This window comes from Erpetoichthys calabaricus, chromosome 6 (assembly GCF_900747795.2).
Source record: "Erpetoichthys calabaricus chromosome 6, fErpCal1.3, whole genome shotgun sequence".
In the NCBI taxonomy this organism is placed as follows: Eukaryota; Metazoa; Chordata; class Cladistia; order Polypteriformes; family Polypteridae; genus Erpetoichthys; species Erpetoichthys calabaricus.
Window position 1 is genome coordinate 3293623 of NC_041399.2, and position 24908 is coordinate 3318530.

The 24908-nt window shown below is 43.3% G+C and overlaps 1 protein-coding gene across 2 annotated transcripts in view; it reads left to right on the forward strand.

Moving 5' to 3' along the window:
* Positions 1-24908, forward strand: part of rsu1 (Ras suppressor protein 1) — a 346780-nt gene that overhangs the window by 18601 nt on the left and 303271 nt on the right. For both annotated transcript variants that reach the window (XM_028803367.2, XM_028803366.2), the window contains exon 3: positions 7886-7936. In XM_028803367.2, the coding sequence (XP_028659200.1) occupies positions 7886-7936 (51 nt within the window). The remainder of the gene's footprint in view (positions 1-7885; positions 7937-24908) is intronic.

Here is a 24908-nt window from a genome sequence, read left to right on the forward strand (position 1 = left end):
AGTCTTTAGAAAAAGCCTATGAAAAAAAGTAGAGATGACAAGGATGAATGTTCCAGGGCGACATTTGATTTAGCAATCGATGTTCATGAAAATGCTGTTAACTGACTATTGGATGAAAACTGGTCATACGTGTCTTTGTTTTCTTCTCTGACGTCGCTGTTCCGTCGTCGCTGTTTCTCTTCTTCTGACGTTGCTTTCAAATGAGGCATATTTATTATAAAGTTTCATGCCGTGGTTTCACAACACATGAATGTTGCATGCACCTGATTGGCTGGCTGTCAATATGATGGATGAATTTTGCTCAAAATATTTAATCTATCTTTTCCCAGACTGTAAACCAAATTGTTGTTCCAGATGTCCATCCATAAAGTAATCATTATCCTGAGGAATCGTCTCAGTCTTCCTTTCTCAGGCTGTAAAACCATTTTAGCACTATGCTGTGAACAACTGTTCTAAAAGTGAGGTGTAATAATAATGCCTCCTACATCTGAATTCATCTTGTTGGGATTGAGCAAAATATAATAATAAAAATAATAGAGAATAATTTGTAAATTTTATACACCATAACACCTGTTAACGGGGTAAGCCCAGAGATATGCAGGTGGATGAGCCAATGATGTCCTGCATCATGGACTGTCGGACTTTTCATGTACTCCTGGGGTTGGTAGGTAGAGTTCTTATTAGGCAGCCTAGAGAGTTCCAAAGGACAATCAGTCAGACAGAGCCTCAAGCACTGTGTGAGTAACCCTGGAGCACCGCAAGAAACTGTCCTGTCTGCTTTGCTTTTCACTCTGTACACCTCGGTTCATTTCACTTGCAGAAATTCTCTGAAGAATCTTCAATAATGCGGTATATTGAAAAGGGGGATGAGGCAGAGGAGAAGAGTTAGGTAGAGAACTTTTGTTTCTTGGTGCAAAGAGAATTCTCTACAACTGAATGTCAGAAAAACCAAGAAAATGGTGAGTGACTTTTTCTACACTAAAGGACCTCTGTGCTCGGTCAGTATTTTGGAAGTGGTGCAGAGGTGATTACTGCTGCAAATATTTGGGGGACCACATCATTGACAGGCTGGACTGCTCTTCTTTGAAGACTTTGTTCCTTTAATGAGGTCATTGACACCATGTATATGTTCTATTCCTCTGTGATGACCAGTGCAATTCTTTTTTTTTTTTTTTTTTTTATAATGATGAGGTATGCTGGACCTATAACATCACTGGTAAAAGAACCCCAGTGGTAAAAGTGGTATAAATGGTATCTGTTTATCTTTCTGTGGAAATCTGTGCACCCAGTGTTGCCTTTTGTTGGCTGCAGATGAGATTGGTATTTGGTGTGTATTTAGTGAAGAAGACAACCTGAGGAGCTGTAAGGTGTTTGTTTCTCAAACTACAGACTTTGATGTCCTTCTCCTCTTATTCAGTTGCCCATCTTGGCCTCCCCTTCTTTGTTGCTGTTTTGCTCTAATTCCATTTGACGTCTTCTCTCAAGCCAGTAAGCGGCACCTTTGCATGAAATCTTCAGGTAATGTGGAATAGCCTTCATTGTGCAAAAAAAAAAAAAAAAAAACAATAGACTGATGTGTTTCTTGAGAATTCTGTTTCATTTTGGCCATTTTTGAACCAAGAACTGAACTTAAGGAACATCAGTACCTTGCAATACAAGCAAACAGAATAAAAGGTTTCAGCAGTGCTAATGCAATTACAGAGGTTTCTCTAATAGCCAGTTAGCATGTGAATTCGATTAATTACGGATAAACTAAGGTAGATTACCATTAGGACACTGAAGGAGTGGCTGCTGAAAATGGGGCTTTGCAGCTGTGTGTGAATAATAATTGAAAAATTAGCCATTTCAAGCAGTAATTGCTATTAAAACACTAGTAATGCCTTGGCTGTATTTTTAAGTCTGTATGTTGGAGTCTTGATAATAAAACTAATTTCTATCAAAAACATGTAGTGAGGAGCCAAGCAAAATGACTCCTTTTATTGGCTAAATAAACAGATTACAATATGAAAGCTTTCGAAGCAACTCGGGCCCCTTCTTCAGGCAAGATCAGGGGAGGGGTGATGTTAGAGCGCCTGCGCTTATTCAGTGCAGCAGGGACAACGCACATGTTGATCTTTTTTTCTTTCAGTATATGTGGCTTCCCTGTTTATTTATATATCTAGTGACTTCTCTGCCTGTCTGTCTCTCTATTACGCAGTGCTCTGTCTGTCTGTGTGTTATGGATCTTAAAAATAAGTTATAAGGACAGTTGTTCCTGTTAATTGCAGTCTCAATTGTTAAAAAAATATTTTAAAAGGAGCATCCCACATGAAAATATAACGATCTCACTAACTGACAGTGCATACCAATTTATAAATTTTATGTCCGTTTGAGGTTTAAAAGAAAAGAAAATAAAGCAACACTTCATCCCCAGTGGGGAATCGAACTCAGGTCTGTGAGGCAAGGAAAAGCTGCTCTGCGCTAAGAGGCAAATCTTAGCGCACTATGCCACAGAAGCTGTTGAATCATTCTTGAAGCTTTTGTGAAAGTGTTTATTTGATCTTTGGAACTTGGGCTTTACATATTCTATAGTTTATGCCTACTACATTTTGTAACATTTATTACTAAAATATGAAAAAGTTTCTGTTTTAACAATGTGTTTACACAGATTACTTTAGAAACGGAACACGCATTTCATGCGTGTGTTCCAAATAACGATCTATCATTTCCACTGTAAAACTCCACTTCACTCCCAGGTAAACAATCAAGGCATGAGCTGGGAAAAGTTCTCTCACGTTCTAAGTCGGTGGGGGGATGGAATAGCCGGCTGCTGGCAGTTTGTCTTTTATCAGCACATTTAGAGGACAAAGGATGCTGGCGGAGAGGTGTGAACGGATTTAAGAAGCGATTTAAGGTGGGCCGGATATACGAGTTTTTTCGTAAGCTCTGGTAATTCTAGTGTTAAACGGCACCCAAACAGAAATGAAATGTGAAGTGAGGGAGCCAACAGAAGACCAACTAAGTAAGGGCCTCAGACTCCAACCAATTTCACTCCAACCAGCTGTTTAATTAGGCAACGAGTCTTGTCGTTAGTTAAACCCGTTCTTTAATTCCATGGCTTGTCGCTTCTCTCGTGGTGCATTAGCAGACATTTCCGAAATTATTGATTTTCTTCTTTTCTAAGAGCTCTGTTAAAATGTTTTGGGGACCTGAGCAGATCAGCATTCCTTCATCTTTCTTTATTTTCAGATATTGTGTGATGGACACCAGTTGTTTTGGCTCATTTTGTATCTCATTATTGTTTCGCTGCTAATTAAGGAAAAAAGAAACAACTGAGTCTTCAGGAGCAAGTCAATTAAAATTAGTTCAAAAGAAGTTAATTAGCAGCAAAAACAGGTCACTCATTAAGAAAAGGGTTAGGATGAAAACCTGCAGCCACAGTGGTCCTCCAGTACTGGAGTTGGTGACCCCTGGTCTAAAACACACTCTTTCCTTCTTTCCTTGGGACCACATTCTCTGCATTGTACTGTATTTCCAGATGAGCACTCACTGGTTGTCAGCCCTTGCATACACAGGAATGTGGCCAAACAACTCAAGACAAATTCAAACCTGCTTCATTTTGTCAGGATAAGTTGCAGATCGGGCTCAGTGAGTCACTGGGGATGTCATACTATACAAATGAAGATCACGAGAGTCCCATATCTGTCCTGATTATGTAGATAAAGTCTGCGACTGAAAACCGCTGCAAAGTTTGTGTAGTGTGGCATAGGAAAGATAGGAGTTTTGAGGTAATTATACTTGCTAATCATGATGCTGGAGAGTAGAAAATTATTACACATTGATTAGCGCTTAATAATAATTTCAGTGTACATGTGACAATAATGACCTTATAAACCTGTACTGTGTACCTTACACTTGATAATTATTTACATTTCTTTCAGATAATTATTTGTAAGTCTAATTATCATTAAAAAGTGGAAATAGGAATAATTTGGGATTGCTGTTACTGTTGTCTTCATGAATAGAAGGTCACTGCTAAACAACAACTTGTAAAATAAAGATTTGCTTTTTTCTTCAGCTCAATTCATGCTTGATTATTATTTACAATTTAGCCAATAACTATTTGTACTTCTAATAATCCTCTTTAATAAAATCCCTGTGTGCGTCCAGGTGTTCGTGTGTGGGTGTCTTCTGGTGAAGTGCGCATGCGCGGGGCACGGTGCGATGCGCGATATTACTGTCAGAGAAAGTTAGAGGCGTTTTATGGAAGTACAAACCAGTATTACTGCGAGAGGAAATTAAAGGTACATAATACAGTGACCCATATTACAGCCACATACAAGCCAGTATTACTGTCAGAGGAGATTAAAGGCATATTATGGACGTACAAGCCAGCGGACGTACAAGACGGTATCCTTCAATAAGGGCGCGCACAAAAAGGCGAGCCTCAAAAGGGCGACCTCAATTGGGCGCAGCGAATAAAGGCGCGCGTAAATAAAGATCTGCACCTTTGTTGCTCTTCACATATTCCAGAGCCATTTGAACTAAAGTATCTACGAACGCCTTTATTCGCCGCTCTCAATTGAGGTCGCCCCTTTGAAGCTCGCCTTTTCGTGCGCGCCCTTATTGAATAGAGCCGTACAAGACAGTATTACTGTCACAGAAAATTAAAGACACACAATACACGGCGGCAGCCCACGAAGAACAGTCAGCTCAGCAAGTAAACATCAACAAAAGAAAGGCTGAAAGAGAGAAAAATACGACCAACAAAAAGAATGAGGTCAGAGTCCCTTGCCATTTAATAGAGACTGTTCCTATTAATGTTTATGCACTACTGTTCTAGCGCCCGTTATTTTAACAGGCTAAATGACTAGTAATAATAATAATAAAATATGGAAAAACCTGATTGGTTCAGGATCTTCTTTCCTTCCTTCCTTCCAAATACTTTAATTGACACAAGACCAATGCTACCTGTGCTAATCCATTCATGGAGCTAGAGAAGAATTACCCTTTTGAAAATTGTTAACCAAACAGTTTTTTTTTTGCTGCGGCCTTTTCCTCTTTGAATAGAGTCTCCCATTTTCATTGCTTCCTCTTGTTGTTGCTCGTAAGGCTGACCACTCTTACAGTCAAAAATGCAGCGGTGGTCCTTTTCACATTGGCCTGTTTTAGCTACGCTAGCTTTTTCATGTCAGGGCTGTTGTTGTCAGGAGTACAAGTCGATTTATCGTTATTTTCACTCATCCATTGCCCACCACACAAGGTTATAAGTTTTTAACTTTACAGGTGTCAGCCTCGTTCATGTAGGTAGATAGATAGATAGATATTTTATTAATCCCAAGGGGAGTAGTCTGAGCAGGTGCAACAATGTCGCTTCTGTTGTTGATTATATAACGTTGGACAACAGAATAGACCAGTTTTCATATTTTAGAACCTTATTTGGCGTTTTTAGTATCATTTTTTATTTATTTTTTATTTTATCCTTGTACATGTTTTGCCTATTCTTAAAGTTTTCTTCCTAACTCTAGCAGCCTGGTCGGAGTGGAGGCTCTGAGGCTAGGGATCTGCTCCCACAATTGGAAGGATACCAGTTCAAAGCCAGCAAATGCCAGAAGTGACTCTACTCCATTGGGCCCTTTGAGCAATGACATTAATCTGAATCCATCCCTGCAGGCAGGCAGACCTTCCAACTTACAGGGAAAACTTGGGGGTTTGTGGCAGGGTTGGTACTCCAGCCACTCTTCCAGTGTGGTGCCGAGGTGTCAACTGCTGCACTTGAGTCCCAATCTAGGTGACAATGTACTATCGGCGCATGCTCCCAACCTCTAACAACCAGACACACACACACACTTATCCAGCTGTTAAGGTGGGTGATTTCATTGCTTTAATTCATATGAAGGACACCTTATGTTGACTACCATGCATTCACTTGAAGAAAGTGGTCCTCTTATTGTCCCCACTCGTTCTTTTCATTTGTCTAGTTGATGAACAACATGATGGCACAGTGTTTAGCACTGCTACCTCATGGATCCAGTGCCCAGCATTTGCATCTTTTACATAGTTGCTTGCTTTGTGGCTTTTGCACAAATTCCCAGTGTCAGTTTTTCTTCAACATTCCCAAATATGTACTTAGCACCCCGAATTGAGGGGCTCTGGCCCACTGCAGCACTGAACTTTGTTGATTTTGATAACATTTTTTGTTATATTACTGTTTTCCAGTAGATGTCAGAAGGGAGCTACAGCTGTCAGGGCCACAGAAGGCTGCTTTGTCCTGCAGTGGAGATTGAAGCCGCCTGTGCCCAAAGTTGGAATACAGTGCACCTTTATTTTATATTTTTTCCTGTTTGGTGGATTTCAATTTTATTTTAATCTTTGTAAATACTGTTATGTCTCTGTAATTGTTTGATTCAATCCCTTAGAGCAGGGGTGTCTAACTCCGTTCTTGAAGGGATGCAGTGGCTGCAGGTTTTTCTTCCTGTCACTTTCTTAATCAGTTGCCAGTTTCGGCTGCTAATGAACTTTTTTTCCCTTCACTTTAATTGACTTGATTTTTAATATTCTGTCCTCTGAATTGATTCCATCTTACTTAAATGGGAGGAAAACAAAAATGAAATATGAAGTGAATCAAAAGAACAGCTTAGTTGGGCCATCAGACATCAACCAGCTTCACTCCAGCCAGTTTATTATTTAGAAGGCAATTCTTGCTATTAATGTGGAAGAAATGACCATCACCCCCCATGTCTCCCCCACCCCCACCCTCACCCTCATTGTGACCCCTCTTCTTTCGTACAATTTGAAGGTAATGAACACAGGCAAGAGGAAGTATCAACCAGTCTTCTTAATTTTTCTCTAAGTCTTGCATCCAAGAGGCAGCACTTTTCAGAAACACGCACACCAAGCTGGCAGCATGTAAGTGTTACAAAGAGGAACTACTACTGTGTTCCTCTATACACCTTATCAATTACACAATAGTTCCAAAAATTAATTGTATCAGCAAAGACCTTTACCATCATTGGTTACATTTTATTGGTAACAGAATACAGTAAAAGTATGACGTCCACTAAACGTACTGGCAGTCCTTCAGCTCCACTGACCCATGCATATGTGACTTAAAACTCATACTAAGCACTGTGTTACAAACAGACCCATCAGTCAGTTTCTGGAGTCTACTTCATCCTTTAGACTCTGCACCTTCATCTCTTGCTAGATGCACACCAAACTAGGGTTTAAATTTTTCTCCCACATTAATTAAACCCATCACTCAATTTCAGGGCTTGTTGCTGCTCTCATTCTGCTACCGCAGACATTTCCAAAACTGTTGATTTTCTTTTTCTAAGAGCACCATCAAAATGTTTGGACCTGAGCAGATCAGCCTTACTGAGACCTTCACCTTTATTTGCCGAAATTGCACAATGGCTCATTTTGTATCTCATTACTGTTTGGTGGCTAATTTTGGCAAAAAGAAACCAGGGGCATGAGTCTTAAAATAGTAAGTCGATTAAATGAAGTCAAAATAAGTTAATCAGCAGAAAAAAACTGATCACTTGTTAAGAAATGATTAGAATGAATGAAAACCTGCAGCCATAGCGGCCCTCCAGGATCAGAGTTGGACACTCCTGCTTCAGAGGAGGAAGAGTTGTGTTTTTTTTTTTAAATAAAAATTGTATGGCAGTTTTGAACAGTTTAGATTGTAACTTGTTTAAGGTAAATTACCCAAAGGCACCTGGTAATTTTGTTTCACATTGCCTTATGCCAGTGTCCATCCTTTTGCGTTTTATCAATGCATTAAGAGATTACAACTTAAAAGTATATTGAAAAATAAGTATTTCTGTAGATCTAAGATGCTTTTTTGCAATTTGTCTGCTCATCTTTGCTCATTGGAAATATTTCCCTTTTTGTTTTTCAGTCACTCTTTCAAACATCACTCAGCTGGTTCTTAGTCACAACAAGCTCACAAGTAAGTACTTACTCACTTTAGAAATGTATTCTTATGTTCCTTTTTTGCTGTTAGTACGCCTCAACTCTTGAATGAGTCATTCTGAGCATGCATGGTGCTTTTCGGATTACTTGCTTGCTTAATGTGCAAAAAGAGACAGTACATTTAGAATTTAAGAATAAGGGGGATGTGCAGGACTGTAGTAACTACAGGGGGATAAAATTGATGGGAAAGTGTAGTGGAAGCTAGGTGAAGAAGTGAGGTGATGATTAGTTAGCAGCAGGATGGTTTCATGCTAAGAAAGAGCACCATAGATGTGATGTTTGCTCTGAGGATGTTGATAGAGAAGTAGAGAGAAGGCCAGGAGGAGTTCCATTGCGTCACCAGGAGAAAGTATATGACAGGGTGCCTGGAGAGGAGCTGTGGTATTGTATGAGGAAGTTGGGAGTGGCAGAGAAGTACCTAAGAGTTGTAAAGGATATGTACGAGGGAAGTGTGACAGTGGTGAGGTCTGCGATAGGAGTGACGGAGGTGGGATTACATCAGGGATCGGCTCTGAACCCTTTTTTATTTGCAATGGTGATGGACAGGTTGACAGACGAGATTAGACAGGAGTCCCCATGGACTATGATGTTTGCTGATGACATTATGATCTGTAGCGATAGTAGGGAGCAGGTTTAGGAGACCCTGGAGAGGTGGAGATTTGCTCTAGAGAGGAGAGGAATGAAGGTCAGTAGGAACACCAAGACAGAATACATGTGTGTAAATGAGAAGGAGGTCAGTGGAATGGTGAGGTTTCAAGGAGTAGAGTTGGTGAAGGTGGAGGAGTTTAAGTACTTGGGATCAACAGTACAGAGTAATGGGGATTGTGGAAGAGAGGTGAGAAAGAGAGTGCAGGCAGGGTAGAGTGGGTGGAGAAGAGTGTCAGGAGTGATTTGTGACAGACGGGTATCAGCAAGAGTGAAAAGGAAGGTCTACAGGACGGTAGTGAGACCAGCTATGTTATATGGGTTGGAAACGGTGGCACAGGAGACAGCTGGAGGTGGCAGAGTTAAAGATGCTAAGATTTGCATTGGGTGTGACGAGGATGGACAAGATTAGAAATGAGGACATCAGAGGGTCAGCTCAAGTTGGACGGCTGGGAGACAAAGTCAGAGAGGCGAGATTGCGCTGGTTTGGACATGTGCGGAGGAGAGATGCTGGGTATATTGGGAGAAGGGTGCTAAGGATAGAGCTGCCAGGGAAGAGGAAAAGAGGAAGGCCTAAGAGGAGGTTTATGGATGTGGTGAGAGAGGTCATGCAGGTGATGGGTGTAACAGAACAAGTTGTAAAGGACAGAAAGATATGGAAGAAGATGATCCGCTGTGGTGACTCCTAATGGGAGCAACCGAAAGAAGAAGAAGACATTTAGACAGGATATATAGGAGAGTTCATGAGGCTCTTTGTGGTAGAATCCAACTTCAGAAGGTTTTATCCATTTGTTTGATATAGTTGTGTAACAGACTTGTACGTTATCAGAGAGATCATTGCTGGCAACCCATTGATCGCCATCAGTAGTAAGGAAAGCTTAAAAAAGACCTGCAGTGTGTTAACAGGAAGATCTGCAGATCTGACTAAGAGTTAATCATACACTAAAAATTTAGCAGAATGTTTGTGGGAAGAGTTTAGTAAGGCCATGCAGAGTGACCTTTTTGTTGATCTCAAAGACGTTCCTTACCATTGGAAGGGAAGTGAGATATTCAATCAGGCTTCTTCTCAAGTAGAGAAACATTAACTTAAATAGAGAATATCCTCAAGACATAGACTCTGAGCCTTTTGAAGGGGCTATTAAACCTGATAGATATTCTCTTTCTGTAAGATGCCTGTCAGAAAAATTGCCTAAGGTCGATCCCATTTGTGTTACTGAGGTCACCGTGAAGTTAAGTTCATAGAATCAAGGCTAAATATGAGACGCGACCAGAAATACTGAAAGCACTTTGGTTATTTTGTGAGCGGTTTGGTTAGCATGGCCATTCAACGTTTTGTGGAGAACAAGGACAGGCCTTAGAAGTGTAGGCCTTTCATTTAGAGAAATTGCGCAATTGAAATAATAACAATATGCAAAGTATATTTGAATATTGGCAACCATACATCCTGATAAATGGTGGTGTGTAGTTTCTGGTGGCACGCAGACTTGTTAGTTACTTAAAATGTCTCTAGTTAAGTCCTCCTTTGTGGTCAGCTTTCTTCAGAACAGGTGGCATGCCTGTCTCAATATGGCTGCCGAGCTGTGCTCTTCATTGTGTTGTCCTTTTCAGTTCATGTTGTGTGAGATGCTCCTTCATCATTTGGTAAGAGAGAGAGAGGGTGTGGTAAAGCAAGCAAATTTATAGAATTTCTGTCCAAGCTCTACAGCCAGTAAGGCGTCATGATACTTAAAGGCTTCTGATACAATTCCAAACAGCCATACTTCAGACCAGTGGGGTACAGAATACCTTCACACCTGCCCCCAAAACGATGTGTTAAGGTGAATTTTGCCAGCTGGGCAGTCTGGCTTTCCTATGGGGGTTGATGGAGAGAGGCTTGCAAAGAAACATTTGCCAAACTTGTTTGAGGCACTTCCACCAACCCTCTTGTAAAATTCACGATCCTGACTTAGTCCCGGCTTGGCTAAACATGAGTGCGTCTCCCTAATGAAATATTACTACTACTTTGCCTAAGTTACAAATAAAGACATACAAAATGTTTATCAACTTGAATACAAAATTTCATATCACAACACTACTTATAATCGCAGACCTGTGTAAAGCAATTATAAAAATGTATCCGTGAATTCATATACGAGTTGTACAACTAAATAATAGTCAATGGTTTTATTTCTCACATGGAGCATGCTGCCATTGATGAAGCTATGTTATGTGTATATCAGGTATATATGCACCTGTGGCAACGACAAAGGAGCCACTATTTTGTATCATCTACTTGAAGGTTTGCTAGTTTATAAAATGATTGCAGCCGCTGATAACGGCCCCCAAATAAGTCTAGCAAGGGTGGGTAGGTAGAACAGAGGAACAGAGCTCTGCCAACATCAGCTGTCATTATTTGTATTGGCCAGAAGAAACTCACAGCTATGTACTTCTAAAAAATAGTTACTAATACATTGCAAAGTTTGTGTATTTAAAGATTGCCTATATATTTTTGTACTACTTTTTGTTATTATTCTTTATATGCCTTAAAAGAACATTTTTTTTTTGGTTCAAGGTACCAGCTTTACTAATTAAACTATACGTTTTTTCCAGTGGTATGTGTTCTTTATATGGTAGATTTCATCATAAACAGGCAATATGTATTTAAAATAAATATTTTGGTGCCTGAAACTTTTTAAGAATGAAGTATTTTGGAGATGGCTAGTTAGGATGCCTCTGATGATTTCATTTGGATCTTATCTATGTATCATAAACTGGGAACACGCTTTTTACAGTGTATCACATGGTATCTCATGCAAGGTGTTTCAAAAATATCCGTTCCCTTGGTTGTTCCTGCGCGCCATTCAGTCCTTTTACTTGTGAAACAAGAGTTGGAAACGTCTATGCTTTCCATTAGGCAACAATTTGGATGTGTTACTCTGCTAAGGGCCTGTCTCGCCTCTTCTTGATATTATGTTCATGAAAATCATACTGAAATTGATCAGGTCCTCTTGGTTTGTGATCTGTGATTTTTTTTTTTTTTTTGATTAGGGCGAAACTCACTTTAGATGCTAAAGGTAAAGTTTCACTGTAATTAAAATATGTGAGGTTTGTAATCAATGCTTCTGATAGCCATATAAAAGCTGATGCTATTCCGGTGACACTTAAACTGCTATTTATAAGCATAAACCAATAAAATAACTGTCAGACGACAGGCAAAAACAAAACGAAAGGTGAATATATTGAGGTTTTTTTTTTATTTGAATAACTTTTTCAATTGATCAGGATTCCTTTGATCTTAATATTTTTGGTAAAAGTACAGTGGTCAGATAAAACATTGCCAACTTCCTCTGTGTACGTTGTGTGGCTGCATCGTTTCATGGTTTCTATCTCTCATTAGAACCACTTATCATTTCGTAATAGATGAGGTGTAGTCACAAAGATAAAGTCTCACATGAGTCAACAAACATCCCTAAGATCTGTTGATTGTCAAGGAAAATGAGGGGATGACAGGAAACCTGGTGATATTTCGTTTACTGTGGCAGTGACATTGTTAGCACTGGGTTTTCATGATACAATCCATGCCATTTCTACATTATGGAAACTGCATGAGCTCGGCTTAGGTCTGCTTGTTGTGTCGTAGGGCGTCCTTCACCACCACAACAGTGAGGATGTTATACAGTACAGTAGTTATGTGTAAATAGTTTCCAGTTACAATACAATACAATAGAACTTATTTTTGTAGGGTGTTCTTCACTGAACTCAGACGCGGAATGCTGTGAACAATTTTAAATAATTCTAATTACAGCGGTACCTCGGTATACGTCCTTAATCCATTCCAGATACTTGGACTTATACCAAACAGGACTTATACCAAACAAATTTTTCCCATAAGAAATAAAGGGAAAATGATTAATCCGTTCCCATAAAAAAAATCCTATTGTTATTGGCATATTATACATTGATGGGGTTGTATAAAATAATTTAAACACTGCTTAATACTAAAATACATAAATACAAAAGCAATTAGATTAAATAAATGAAAATTTAACCTCACTTTACCTTGCTGAGAAGAGTCGAATGCCTGCTGAGACTGCTCTTTCCTATCCTTTAACCTCCTTTATCCTCCTCTTTTCCTTGATCCATCTATCCCCCTCTTCCTGTTGCCGACCCATATATATATATTCACCCGCACCTCCATGGGCGCAGCACCTTAATTACACGCCACCAATGAAGCAATTGAGAACGATCGCACCCACACGTGCAGGTGCGACTCGCTCCAACTACGGTCGTGCAGTCGCGCCCACGGAGAATGACATGGCTATATGGATTTAAACCTGGCCCTTTTTTTGAAGTCGCGGACCCGCTATACCACAGGCAGTCTTGGCTTTGTCTGGAGAGAGGTAAACAAGGCTAGCATGTGGTGTTTTAGCACGCGACTCGTATTCCAAGCAAAATTTTTCGCGTCCAAACAGGATGTATACCATGTTGGCCTTATTCTAAAGCGGTCGTATACTGAGGGACCACTGTATTAAATACGGAACTGGTACACATAAAAATGCAGATTCATTAAAACACACAATGAACAAGGTAGAAACTGATTAAACATTAATTAAAACCAACAATATCTGTGAATGGAGGAGATTAAAATTGTAAAAGAGAATGTTATAAATAGTCCCAGTCCTTGAGACCTTGGCCAACTGGCCACCTGCCTGCTCCTGGGTTTTCTTTTATGGAGGCTATGCTGGCTTTCCAATCTGATGAGCGAATATTTCCGTCCACTGATTATAATCCTCCTTTATGCGAGATGACTTTCCATATGCAGGACAGTAGCCTGGCAAGTAGAGCAGTTGCATCAAGTGTCACATTCAGATAGAAAGAAGAGAAACCAAATAAAATAGAGGAAGGGTAGTAATGGTTGAGGAATACTGTGATGCTTCTATTTATGTACAAACATTTGGGGATGCCCGGCTGTCACTCAGGTTGGAAAAAAGTAAAACTATTTCCATTTATTATTCGGCAATTAATGCATTATTCAAATATTGTTCAAAAGTCAAACTGCCATTATTAATGAATAATGAATTATAGTCTTCCCATGGGCTCACCACCTATGGGAGGGGCCAAGGAGGTCGGGTGCAGTGTGAGTTGGGTGGTGGCCGAAGGCGGGGACCTTGACGGTCCGATCCTCGGCTACAGAAACTGGCTCTTGGGACGTGGAATGTCACCTCTCTGAAGGGGAAGGAGCCTGAGCTAGTGCGCGAAGTTGAGAGGTTCCGGCTAGATATAGTCGGGCTCACCTCGACGCACAGCTTGGACTCTGGAACCAATCTCCTTGAGAGGGGCTGGACTCTCTACCACTCTGGAGTTGCCCCCGGTGAGAGGCGCCGAGCAGGTGTGGGTATACTTATTGCCCCCCAACTTGGAGCCTGTACATTGGGGTTTACCCCGGTGGACGAGAGGGTAGCCTCCCTTCGCCTTCGGGTGGGGGGGACGGGTCCTAACTGTTGTTTGTGCGTATGCACCGAACAGCAGTTCGGAGTACCCACCCTTTTTGGAGTCCCTGGAGGGGGTGCTAGAGGGCATACCTTCTGGGGACTCCCTCGTTCTGCTGGGAGACTTCAATGCTCATGTGGGCAATGACAGTGAGACCTGGAAGGGCGTGATTGGGAGGAATGGCCCCCCTGATCTGAACCCGAGCGGTGTTTTGTTATTGGACTTCTGTGCTCGTCACGGATTGTCCATAACGAACACCATGTTCAAGCATAGGGGTGTTCATATGTGCACTTGGCACCAGGACACCCTAGGCCTCAGTTCGATGATCGACTTTGTGGTCGTGTCGTCGGACTGGCGGCCACATGTCTTGGACACTCGGGTGAAGAGAGGGGCGGAGCTGTCAACTGATCACCACCTGGTGGTGAGTTGGCTTCGATGGTGGGGGAGGATGCCGGTCAGGCGTGGTAGGCCCAAACGTGTTGTGAGGGTCTGCTGGGAACGTCTGGCAGAGCCCCCTGTCAGAAGTAGGTTCAACTCCCACCTCCGGCAGAACTTCGACCACATCCCGAGGGAGGTGGGGGACATTGAGTCCGAATGGGCCATGTTCCGTGCCTCTATTGTTGAGGCAGCTGACCGGAGCTGTGGCCGTAAGGTGGTCGGTGCCTGTCGTGGCGGCAATCCCCGAACCCGCTGGTGGACACCGGCGGTGAAGGATGCCGTCAAGCTGAAGAAGGAGTCCTACAGGACCCTTTTGTCCTGTGGGACCCCGGAGGCAGCTGATAGGTACCGGCAGGCCAAGCGGAATGCGGCTTTGGTGGTTGCTGAGGCAAAAACTCGGGCGTGGGAGGAGTTTGGGGAGGCCATGGAGAACGACTTTCGGACGGCTTCGAGGAGATTCTGGTCCACCATCCGGCGTCTCAGGAAGGGGAAGCAGTGCAGTGTCAACACTGTATATGGTGGGGATGGTGCGCTGCTGACCTCGACTCGGGACGTTGTGGGTCGGTGGGGGGAATACTTCGAAGACCTCCTCAATCCCATTAACATGCCTTCCAATGAGGAAGCAGAGCCTGGGGACTCAGAGGTGGGCTCCCCCATCTCTGGGACTGAGGTCACCGAGGTGGTCAAAAAACTCCTTAGTGGCAGGGCCCCGGGGGTGGATGAGATACGCCCGGAGTTCCTCAAGGCTCTGGATGTTTTAGGACTGTCTTGGCTGACACGCCTCTGCAACATCGCATGGACATCAGGGACAGTGCCTCTGGATTGGCAGACCGGGGTGGTGGTCCCCCTCTTTAAGAAGGGGGATCGGAGGGTGTGTTCCAACTACAGAGGGATCACACTCCTCAGCCTCCCTGGAAAAGTCTATTCAGGGGTCCTGGAGAGGAGGGTCCGTCGGATAGTCGAGCCTCGGATTCAGGAGGAACAGTGTGGTTTTCGTCCTGGTCGCGGAACAGTGGACCAGCTCTACACCCTTAGCAGGGTCCTGGAGGGTGCATGGGAGTTTGCCCAACCAGTCTACATGTGTTTTGTGGACTTAGAAAAGGCATTCGACCGTGTCCCTCGGGGAATCCTGTGGGGGGTACTCCGAGAGTATGGGGTACCGGCCCCCCTGATAAGGGCTGTTCAGTCCCTGTACAATCAGTGCCAGAGCTTGGTCCGCATTGCCGGCAGTAAGTCGAACCCGTTTCCAGTGAGAGTTGGACTCTGCCAGGGCTGCCCTTTGTCACCGATTCTGTTCATAACTTTTATGGACAGAATTTCTAGGCGCAGCCAGGGTGTTGAGGGGATCCGGTTTGGTGGGCTCAGGATTGGGTCACTGCTTTTTGCAGATGATGTTGTCCTGTTTGCTTCATCAGGCCGTGATCTTCAGCTCTCTCTGGATCGGTTCGCAGCCGAGTGTGAAGCGGCTGGGATGAGAATCAGCACCTCCAAATCCGAGACCATGGTCCTCAACCGGAAAAGGGTGGAGTGCCCTCTCAGGGTTGGTAGTGAGATCCTGCCCCAAGTGGAGGAGTTCAAGTATCTCGGGGTCTTGTTCACGAGTGAGGGAAGAGTGGAGCGTGAGATCGACAGGCGGATCGGTGCGGCATCCGCAGTAATGCGGGCGTTGCATCGGTCTGTCGTGGTGAAAAAGGAGCTGAGCCGCAAGGCGAAGCTCTCAATTTACCAGTCGATCTATGTTCCTACCCTCACCTATGGTCATGAGCTATGGGTAGTGACCGAAAGAACGAGATCGCGAATACAAGCGGCTGAAATGAGTTTCCTCCGCAGGGTGTCTGGGCTTTCCCTTAAAGATAGGGTGAGAAGCTCAGTCATCCGGGAGGGGCTCAGAGTAGAGCCGCTGCTCCTCCGCATCGAGAGGAGTCAGATGAGGTGGCTCGGGCATCTGATCAGGATGCCTCCTGGACGCCTCCCTGGTGAGGTGTTCCGGGCACGTCCAACCGGGAGGAGGCCCCGGGGAAGACCCAGGACACGCTGGAGGGACTATGTCTCTCGACTGGCCTGGGAACGCCTTGGGATTCTCCCGGAAGAGCTAGAAGAAGTGGCCGGGGAGAGGGAAGTCTGGGCATCTCTGCTCAAGCTGCTGCCCCCGCGACCCGACCTCGGATAAGCGGGAGACAATGGATGGATGGATGGATGAATTATAGTTGCTACAAATCGTTTAGCATGCCTTATAATACACAAAGTTTTTTGTTTCGCCATTAGGAGCAAGAAATTATAAATTCTTTCTTGATCCTACTCTGGAACAGGCAAAGTATAGCTGGCCATGTGAAAAGCATGGTTCTTTGAGGTAAGCTCCTCCAGTAACTTTAAGTGATTGTCCTTATGCTTTATTGATGGACACTGCAATGCAAGACATACTGGAAATTGATGTTGTTTGAATGCAAAAGGGAGTTCTTTGTAAATCACAGGTATACTTACGTGGAATGAAAAAGTCTTCTCCCTTTCTGATTCCAGTTAGAGTAGTAGCCTTGGTTAAGTGTGGATGATGTGACAGTGTTGCCACATATCTCACAACCTTGATATACATGTTTTTTCCGAATTAAATTAGAATTTACTGTTTTAGGATTTTCCATCATTTTTAATTTTAATTTTTTTTTTACTAATCACTGAAACTGTAACTTTTAGATATTTACTCCCTCACTTGGTGATTGCGTTGTGATGAACATCGGGACAGACAAACTTTCTTGCTTTATTTATTAGATGACTAACAAACAGAAATGCTGGATGCACAGCTAATCTGCAGCTCTAGTCAGGGTTAGGGAATCCATTTGGGACATTCCCGGGTAATCGGGAGCCCGGGATTCCCGGACATTTTTCATTCCCGGGAATGAAACTGCTGTAATTCCTGGGAAAATGGGAACAGCCAAGCTCGAATATATAGCGTGTAAAATTCGATCAAGAAATATCAGTTATAGTTGAAAATAATTAAGGAGGCGCCATTGCTGTAGCTTGCACTTCATCAGACAACAGCTTTGAACAGCAACTTGAAATTGCAATGCATCAGTCTGTTGCATCCGCATTATCTGTGCCAAGAAACTTGCCATCACAGAATGATGACAAGAAACTGGATGCATCAGTAAAAGCTGAAATGGCGGTGTTTCAGCGCAACGGCAAGCGCGGGCGTTGTTTAGAACAAGTGTATCAGTATCTGATGACTGTGCCGCCTACTTCAGTGGAGGCAGAGCGTGCTTTCTCAGCGGCTGGTGTACTCTGCATGAAGGTGCGCTGTCGCATGGATGACCGCACGCTGGACACGTTAATAATAATAATAATTCATTACATTTATATAGCGCTTTTCTCAGTACTCAAAGCGCTATCCACACAGAGAGGAACCGGGAAGTCTTCCATAGTCTCCTGATTGCAGAGCAGCAGCTGTATCACTGCGGCACCTGTGAGGACGCTATGCTTACTATGCTCTTATTACCACAACTAAAGATACATGTACTTCCATGACAGCATGAACTGCTTGTAGATAAGGTTAGTCTTTTATTTGTGTCAACATATTGCAGTAGTTTTATTAAAAATAAGTGTCAGTCGTTCTAAAACCGTTCACATGTGAGATGCCTAGGGAATGAAATGCGGGATTCCTGAATTCCCGGGAATGGATAAACGCGTCTGGGAATGGATTCCCTAGTCAGGGTATACAGGACCAAAGTAGTTCGGTTTGGTTCCTTTTATTATTGCCTTATACTCTTTTTTTTTTTTTGCAGTTGTTAAATAAACTGTTTTGGGCATCCACTTTCTTTTGTTGCACTTCACCTTCTTACCAAATCAAATATCGGATCTGTGCAATATGTTAAAAACATGACTGTTCGTTTTCTCAGAGACCACCTCTTTAACATGCATTTCCTGTAAACCACAGTTCTAGTACTAACCTGTAGTTAGAATGGGTATGGGGGCTACTCATATTGACCCAACAAAAAAAACTGAAAAGAAGGTGACACCACTTTCTGCCATAAAGACCTTTAGTGTTTTAGAAAGATGACACACACGTGACAGTCTCATGAAGGAGGTGGTAACTGAACTTCACAGGCTGCCGTTGCAGTGTTCACTTTTTAAAGCCGCACAGTAGTCAGGGATGGCTGTCCTTTCATGTCTTTTCAGCCAACCTTAGATTGTTACAGTATGTAATGATGAAGAAATTTACACAAAATCTATATATATAAAATCCCTATGTGCGTCCAGGTGGCCGTGTGTGGGTGTCTTCTGGTGAAGTGCGCATGCGCGGGGCACGGTGCGATGCGCGATATTACTGTCAGAGAAAGTTAGAGGCGTTTTACGGAAATACAAACCAGTATTACTGCGAGAGGAAATTAAAGGCACACAATACAGTGACACATATTACAGCCACATACAAGCCAGTATTACTGTCAGAGGAGATTAAAGGCATATTACCGACGCACACGACTGTATTACCACCAGAGAAAATTAACCCCTTAACCGCCCTCTGCCGGATATATCCGGCACCGTTGTTTTATTGCTAACGCCATACTGCCGGAATTATCCGGCACATTTGCCTGTGGTTATATGAATGCCTGGCAAGTAGTATAACTGACGGTTTGGCGTGGGTATTATTACTACGTTGTATTTCGACAAGTCTGTGGTTGTTTTGGCCGGTCATGTGACGTGATTCGCATGTAACAGCTGTGAATATGGCGAGACGTAAACTGACTTCAAGTGAGGCTTTGCAGGCGATTTTGGACAGTTCTGATCATGATTGTAGCAGTTCTGAAGAAGATTTTAGTGACAGTGATGAGCAGCAACGTGCGCTGCATGATACTGTGAATGAAGACGCATCGGATGACGGCGCTGAGTGGGTGTATCCCCAGCATCTCAGCTGGGCTGCTGCCCGTGGTGAACTACCTTTTCTGCATTCGTTTGAGGCAACATGTGGCTTTATTGTTGATGTAAACAATTACACTGCTGAGCAGTTTTATGAGCTGTTTGTGTCACCTGATTTGATCAGACATTTTGTTCATCAGACAAATCTGTATGCAGCACAGTTTATTGAGAAAAATCCCAATTTACCTCCACATTCCTGTGTTCGTGCTTGGTTTGACACTGATGAAAACGAAATGAAAAAATTCATTGGGATTTTGATGTTGATGGGAATAATCAGAAAACCAGATATTGAGATGTACTGGTCTACAGATCCTATGTATGCAACACCTATTTTTGCAGCTGTCATGACACGTAACCGATTCTCTTTGCTGCTGAAATTCTTTCATTTGAATGACAACAGAAATGAGCCAGATAAGAAAGATCCAAACCGCGACCACTTGTTCAAGCTACGTCCTTTGATTGATCATTTATTTGAAGCATTTCAGTTGCCCTACATTACAGGACCGTCAGTTGCAGTTGATGAAAGTTTATTGTCGTGGAAGGGCCGCTTACAGTTTCGACAGTATCTACCATTGAAAAGGGCACGGTTTGGTATCAAGATGTTTTGCTTAGCTGAGAATTCAGGTTACATTTATAGATTTCGTGTATACACTGGCAACTTGCACAACATTTAGTGGTCAATACTGCTTGAATAAATGTAAAAAATGTAAAAAAAATGTAAAAAAGTAAAAAAACAAAAATTGTTCAGATTTCGCCTGGCGTGGGGAATATTTAGGGAGTTGGCGGTTAAAGGGTTAAAGGTATATTACGGATGTACAAGCCAGCGGACGTACAAGACGGTATCCTTCAATAAGGGCGCGCACAAAAAGGCGAGCCTCAAAAGGGCGACCTCAATTGGGCGCAGCGAATAAAGGCGCGCGTAAATAAAGATCTGCACCTTTGTTGCTCTTCACATATTCCAGAGCCATTTGAAGTAAAATATCTACGAACGCCTTTATTCGCCGCTCTCAATTGAGGTCGCCCCTTTGAAGCTCGCCTTTTCGTGCGCGCCCTTATTGAATAGAGCCATACAAGACAGTATTACTGTCACAGAAAATTAAAGACACACAATACACGGCGGCAGCCCACGAAGAACAGTCAGCTCAGCAAGTAAACATCAACAAAAGAAAGGCTGAAAGAAAGAAAAATACGACCAACAAAAAGAATGAGGTCAAAGTCCCTTGCCATTTAATACAGACTGTGCCTACTAATGTTTATGCACTACTGTTCTAGCGCCCGTTATTGTAACGGGCTAAATGACTAGTTATTTAATAAAACCACATAGGCTGCTTTTGAAATGGCTTCTTATTTTTGCACTTCAAAACACAAACCGTGTAACAGCACTAGTAGCAAATACATTTATTTAAAAAAAAAAAAAAAAAAAAAAAAAAGTCCAAAAAAGTCACCTTTGTCTAGACCGCAGCAAAAGTACAGGGAGTGAAATATCATATACGGGGTCCCTCACATATTCACAGGGGGGCCTTGATGTATTAGCCACCAGCATTGTGAATGATCCAACACACCCTTCACACTCACTGTTTACACTTCTGCCATTGGGAAAAAGGTACCGAAGCATTTGGGCCCTCACCACCAGAATGTGTAACAGTTTTTTCCCCCAAGCAGTCAGATTCCTGAACACACATGGACCGATCTGATATCTGATATATGTGTTCTGTTCTGCAGTGTTGCACATGATTGCACATTTGACTCACATGCACCTTGTTATATATTCTGTGTCTTTATGTCATGTGTCGTGGATTCTTCATTGTGTTCTATGTAGCACCATGGTCCTGGAAGAATGTTGTTTCGTTTCACTCTATGCTGTACTACTGTATATGGATGAAATGACAATAAATACTCTTGAATCTTGAATTAAAGGTTGTAAAACACAGACTCCCACGGCACCTGAACACATTCCTCCTTTGAGGTGCATCAGTAGCCATTCTGTTACATATAAGAGCATACTGACATGCTTTTTCTCTTTCATGGGAAATACTAACTGGCAACTTCAAATGATCACATAGAAAAAGTATTTTGTTGGTGATGTTGTGCCCTGTGTTGGCTGGGATTGGCTCCAGCAGACCCCCGTGACCCTGTGTTCGGATTCAGCGGGTTGGAAAATGGATGGATGGATGGATGTTTACTCAGGTGAGAAATGAAATCTGACACTGCTGAGGCTTATTGCATGACTACCTTAATTTTATGGGGCACAAAGCACTTTAAAATTGTAGGTATGCTGATTCAGAGAAGCTGAGTAACAGAGATAAATGCAGCTGCGTGTTCAAAAGATGTTCATTCTTTGCAGGTGAGCAGGTTTTGCTTTTTAAACTGTTATTTTAAGGGAACCGATATTTGGCAAGCCTGCGTATTTTGGGCACAGCAGGTGTGTCTGCTAACAGCTCTGCACGTTGAAAAGCTGTGGTGAAGTAAGCTAAGCTGCCAAGTTTAATAAAATACTGTAGTAATAGCTCACAGTGTCTCATGCGTCATGTACAATGAATACAACTCAAATATTAACATCCCTGATGGTTTAATGGGCATTTGAAGCAAAATTAAAATGAAACTATAAAAAATGTTGCCTTGGGATTCTGTTTAAAAAATCATGCTGTATGCTGTCAATTTGAGGTTGCGTCTAAAATGTGCCACCTACGACTTCAAATTGTACAGACGTCGTTTCTGAGCAGATTGTGAAACCACATACCACAAGAAAATGTTGGTTGTATTGCTATCTGAACATAAAGTATGATGTCACTTAAATGTCTGTAACAGTTTAATGTGAAGAAAACAAATTAAAGTTTAAATTGGAGTTCATTTGGTTGTCATTGGGCTACTCTATTACTGCTTGTGCAACCACAATTCTATAATAGATAAGGCTGATTAAGGGTTGGGTATGAAGGTTGTGTGCAGGGACTTTGGTATGCCCTCTATAGCCAGTAGGGGCGGTTGTTGAGCTCCCAAACCCTTAGTCACAACTAAATAGCACAGTTTTGGGTTCAAACACAAGATCTATATATATAATTCACTAAGCCGCCGCCAGCGCAAGCAAGACACCCATGAAAGCACGCAGGACGGAGCCACGCCCACCAACTCTAAGTCCATTGGATACAACGAAAACTCGCAGAGCCACACCCACCAACTCGGATGTAGCAACTCACAAAACACGGTGTCATTCGCGGTTGTCTCTGCTACAGTCCACATGCACCTCTGAGCCACATTGACTTTTCATTGTTCTTTTCGGTTACGACACATGACCGCGTCCACCATCGCAAACTGTTTTACACGCCATGGTCTTAGAGTTATTGGGCGGGTCTCACTGAGTTGCTCTTGCGAGCGGGTGCATGACCAGGCGGTGTGTATGCTTCAAGAACGAGGGTGGACGTGACAGGACCATCTAAGAAGAGGCATGTTTATTGCGGATGTGAATCGCTGTATGCAGCGTGTAAAACATGGGATACGCACGATAAATAAACCACTCTTAGCCCACCAACGCTAAGACGATGGGATACGCCGACAACTCACAGAGCCACACCCACCAACTCTAAGACCATGGGACGAGAACGCCTGCCCGCCCGCCTGACTGTAACCAGCGGTAAAACCATCGCAGCTTTTAACTCACAAACTGCAACAACTCGCCAAACAAGGACGCCCTGTCTCTCGAGACATTCACACTGCCGGAAGACAACCATGGGATACACAAAAAATAGCCACGTCAGTCAACTCACGCCCACCAACTCGAGCACGTGTCTACCCACGCTCTCAAGGCATTCACAGTGCCTGCTCATGTGCCCGGACGCAACAACTCACCAACTCGCTTTTGTCTCTGCTACAGTACACATGCACCACTGAGCCACGTTGACTTCTCATTATTCCTTTCGGTTTCGGCTGCATTTCCATATATAATCCACCAAGTCGTCCGAGCATGGGTTACAAATGACAGAGCACCGCCCAACAACTCGAACCGATAGAGAGACATGCCCACCAACTCTAAGAGCATGGGACGAGAACGCCTGCCCACCTGACTGTTACCAGTGTTCACCGCAATGCACTGGAGTGTAAAACCATCACAACTATCAGACGCTGTCTATATCTAAGAAGATATATAGATACTCATTATTCCCCGGCACGCGTCCACGCATGCTCTCAAGGCATTCGCAGTGCCTTCTCATGTGCCCGGACGCAACAACTCACCACACACAAAGTTTGCTTAATGTGACTCAACACAGGAAACCTCACCCTGCCTGGACACGGAGAGGATTGACAAATTGATAGCTCTTTCTCGATTCTGTGCGTGGTGTTGCATGGCCGTACTCAGTTGGTTGAGCGATTAGTCTGGTTAATTCCGAAAACGAATGAGACTCCCTACTGCTAAATAGTTACGCGATCGCCAAGCGGTCGGCGTCCACCTTCTTAGAGGGACAAGTGGCTTTCAGCCACGTGAGATTAAGCATTAACAAGTATGTGATGCCCGTGGATATCCGGTACTGCACCCGCGCTACACTGAATGGATCAACGTGTGTCTACCCGGCGCCAACTGGCGTGGGTAAACCGTTGAACCCCATTCGTAATGGGGACCGGGGCTTGTAATTGTTCCCCACGAATGAGGAATACCCAGTAAGTGCTGGTCATACGCTCGCTCTGATTACGTCCATGCCCTGTGTACGCAGACTTTCAAAAACGATATGCATGTATCTGCCAAAACCAGTTTTCAGTCACGGACAATAATTGTATGTTGCTCTCTCCAGAGTTCCATTTTTTCATTCACTTACTGTTGTATCCTCAAACCCACCCTGTTTAGACAACTGTGTCTTTCCGGAAGTGTTCACCCATCAATACATAATTATGCGGCGTCCTTCACGGGTTGGCTAGTATTTTTTATTTTGCAATACCATACACAGCTCTCCAAATCCACTTCCACAGCAGTACAATACGGTGATATGTTTTCTTTCCTCACTCTGCCTCTTCCACGTAGTCTTATCCACACCACCTGACTCTTGACTACTCGTGTGTGAAAGCTGGCCTCTTTTATGCCGGAGTTGGGAGTACTTCTGGTGCTCCAGACTTCCACCTGAGCCGGAAGTGCTTCTGAAGGGTAAGACGTTTAAACACATGATAACGTTTGCCTGCAGCTCCCCCTGGTGGCCCCCAAGAACCCTGACAGGACTGTCCTACGGGGCTGCAATTCCAAGCCTGCCTTGCAGGTATCCATATGAGAGTTCCACCAGTGGGATTCTGCCATTTTGTGCATGGGGGCGAACATAGACTCGGGAAGCAGCTCACTAATGTCCTTCTGAACCAGCCCCCATCGCAGTTGGGATACCAGTCAGTCCTCATCCTTCCATTTTGGCCTCCCTTCCTGGCAAGGAATCAGTTTCTGTCTTAGTTTGGATGCCTCCTGTTCAGGCATGGAACCTTCCTCCATCCGGGTCAGGAAACCAGTCCGTCCCGAGGGGCAC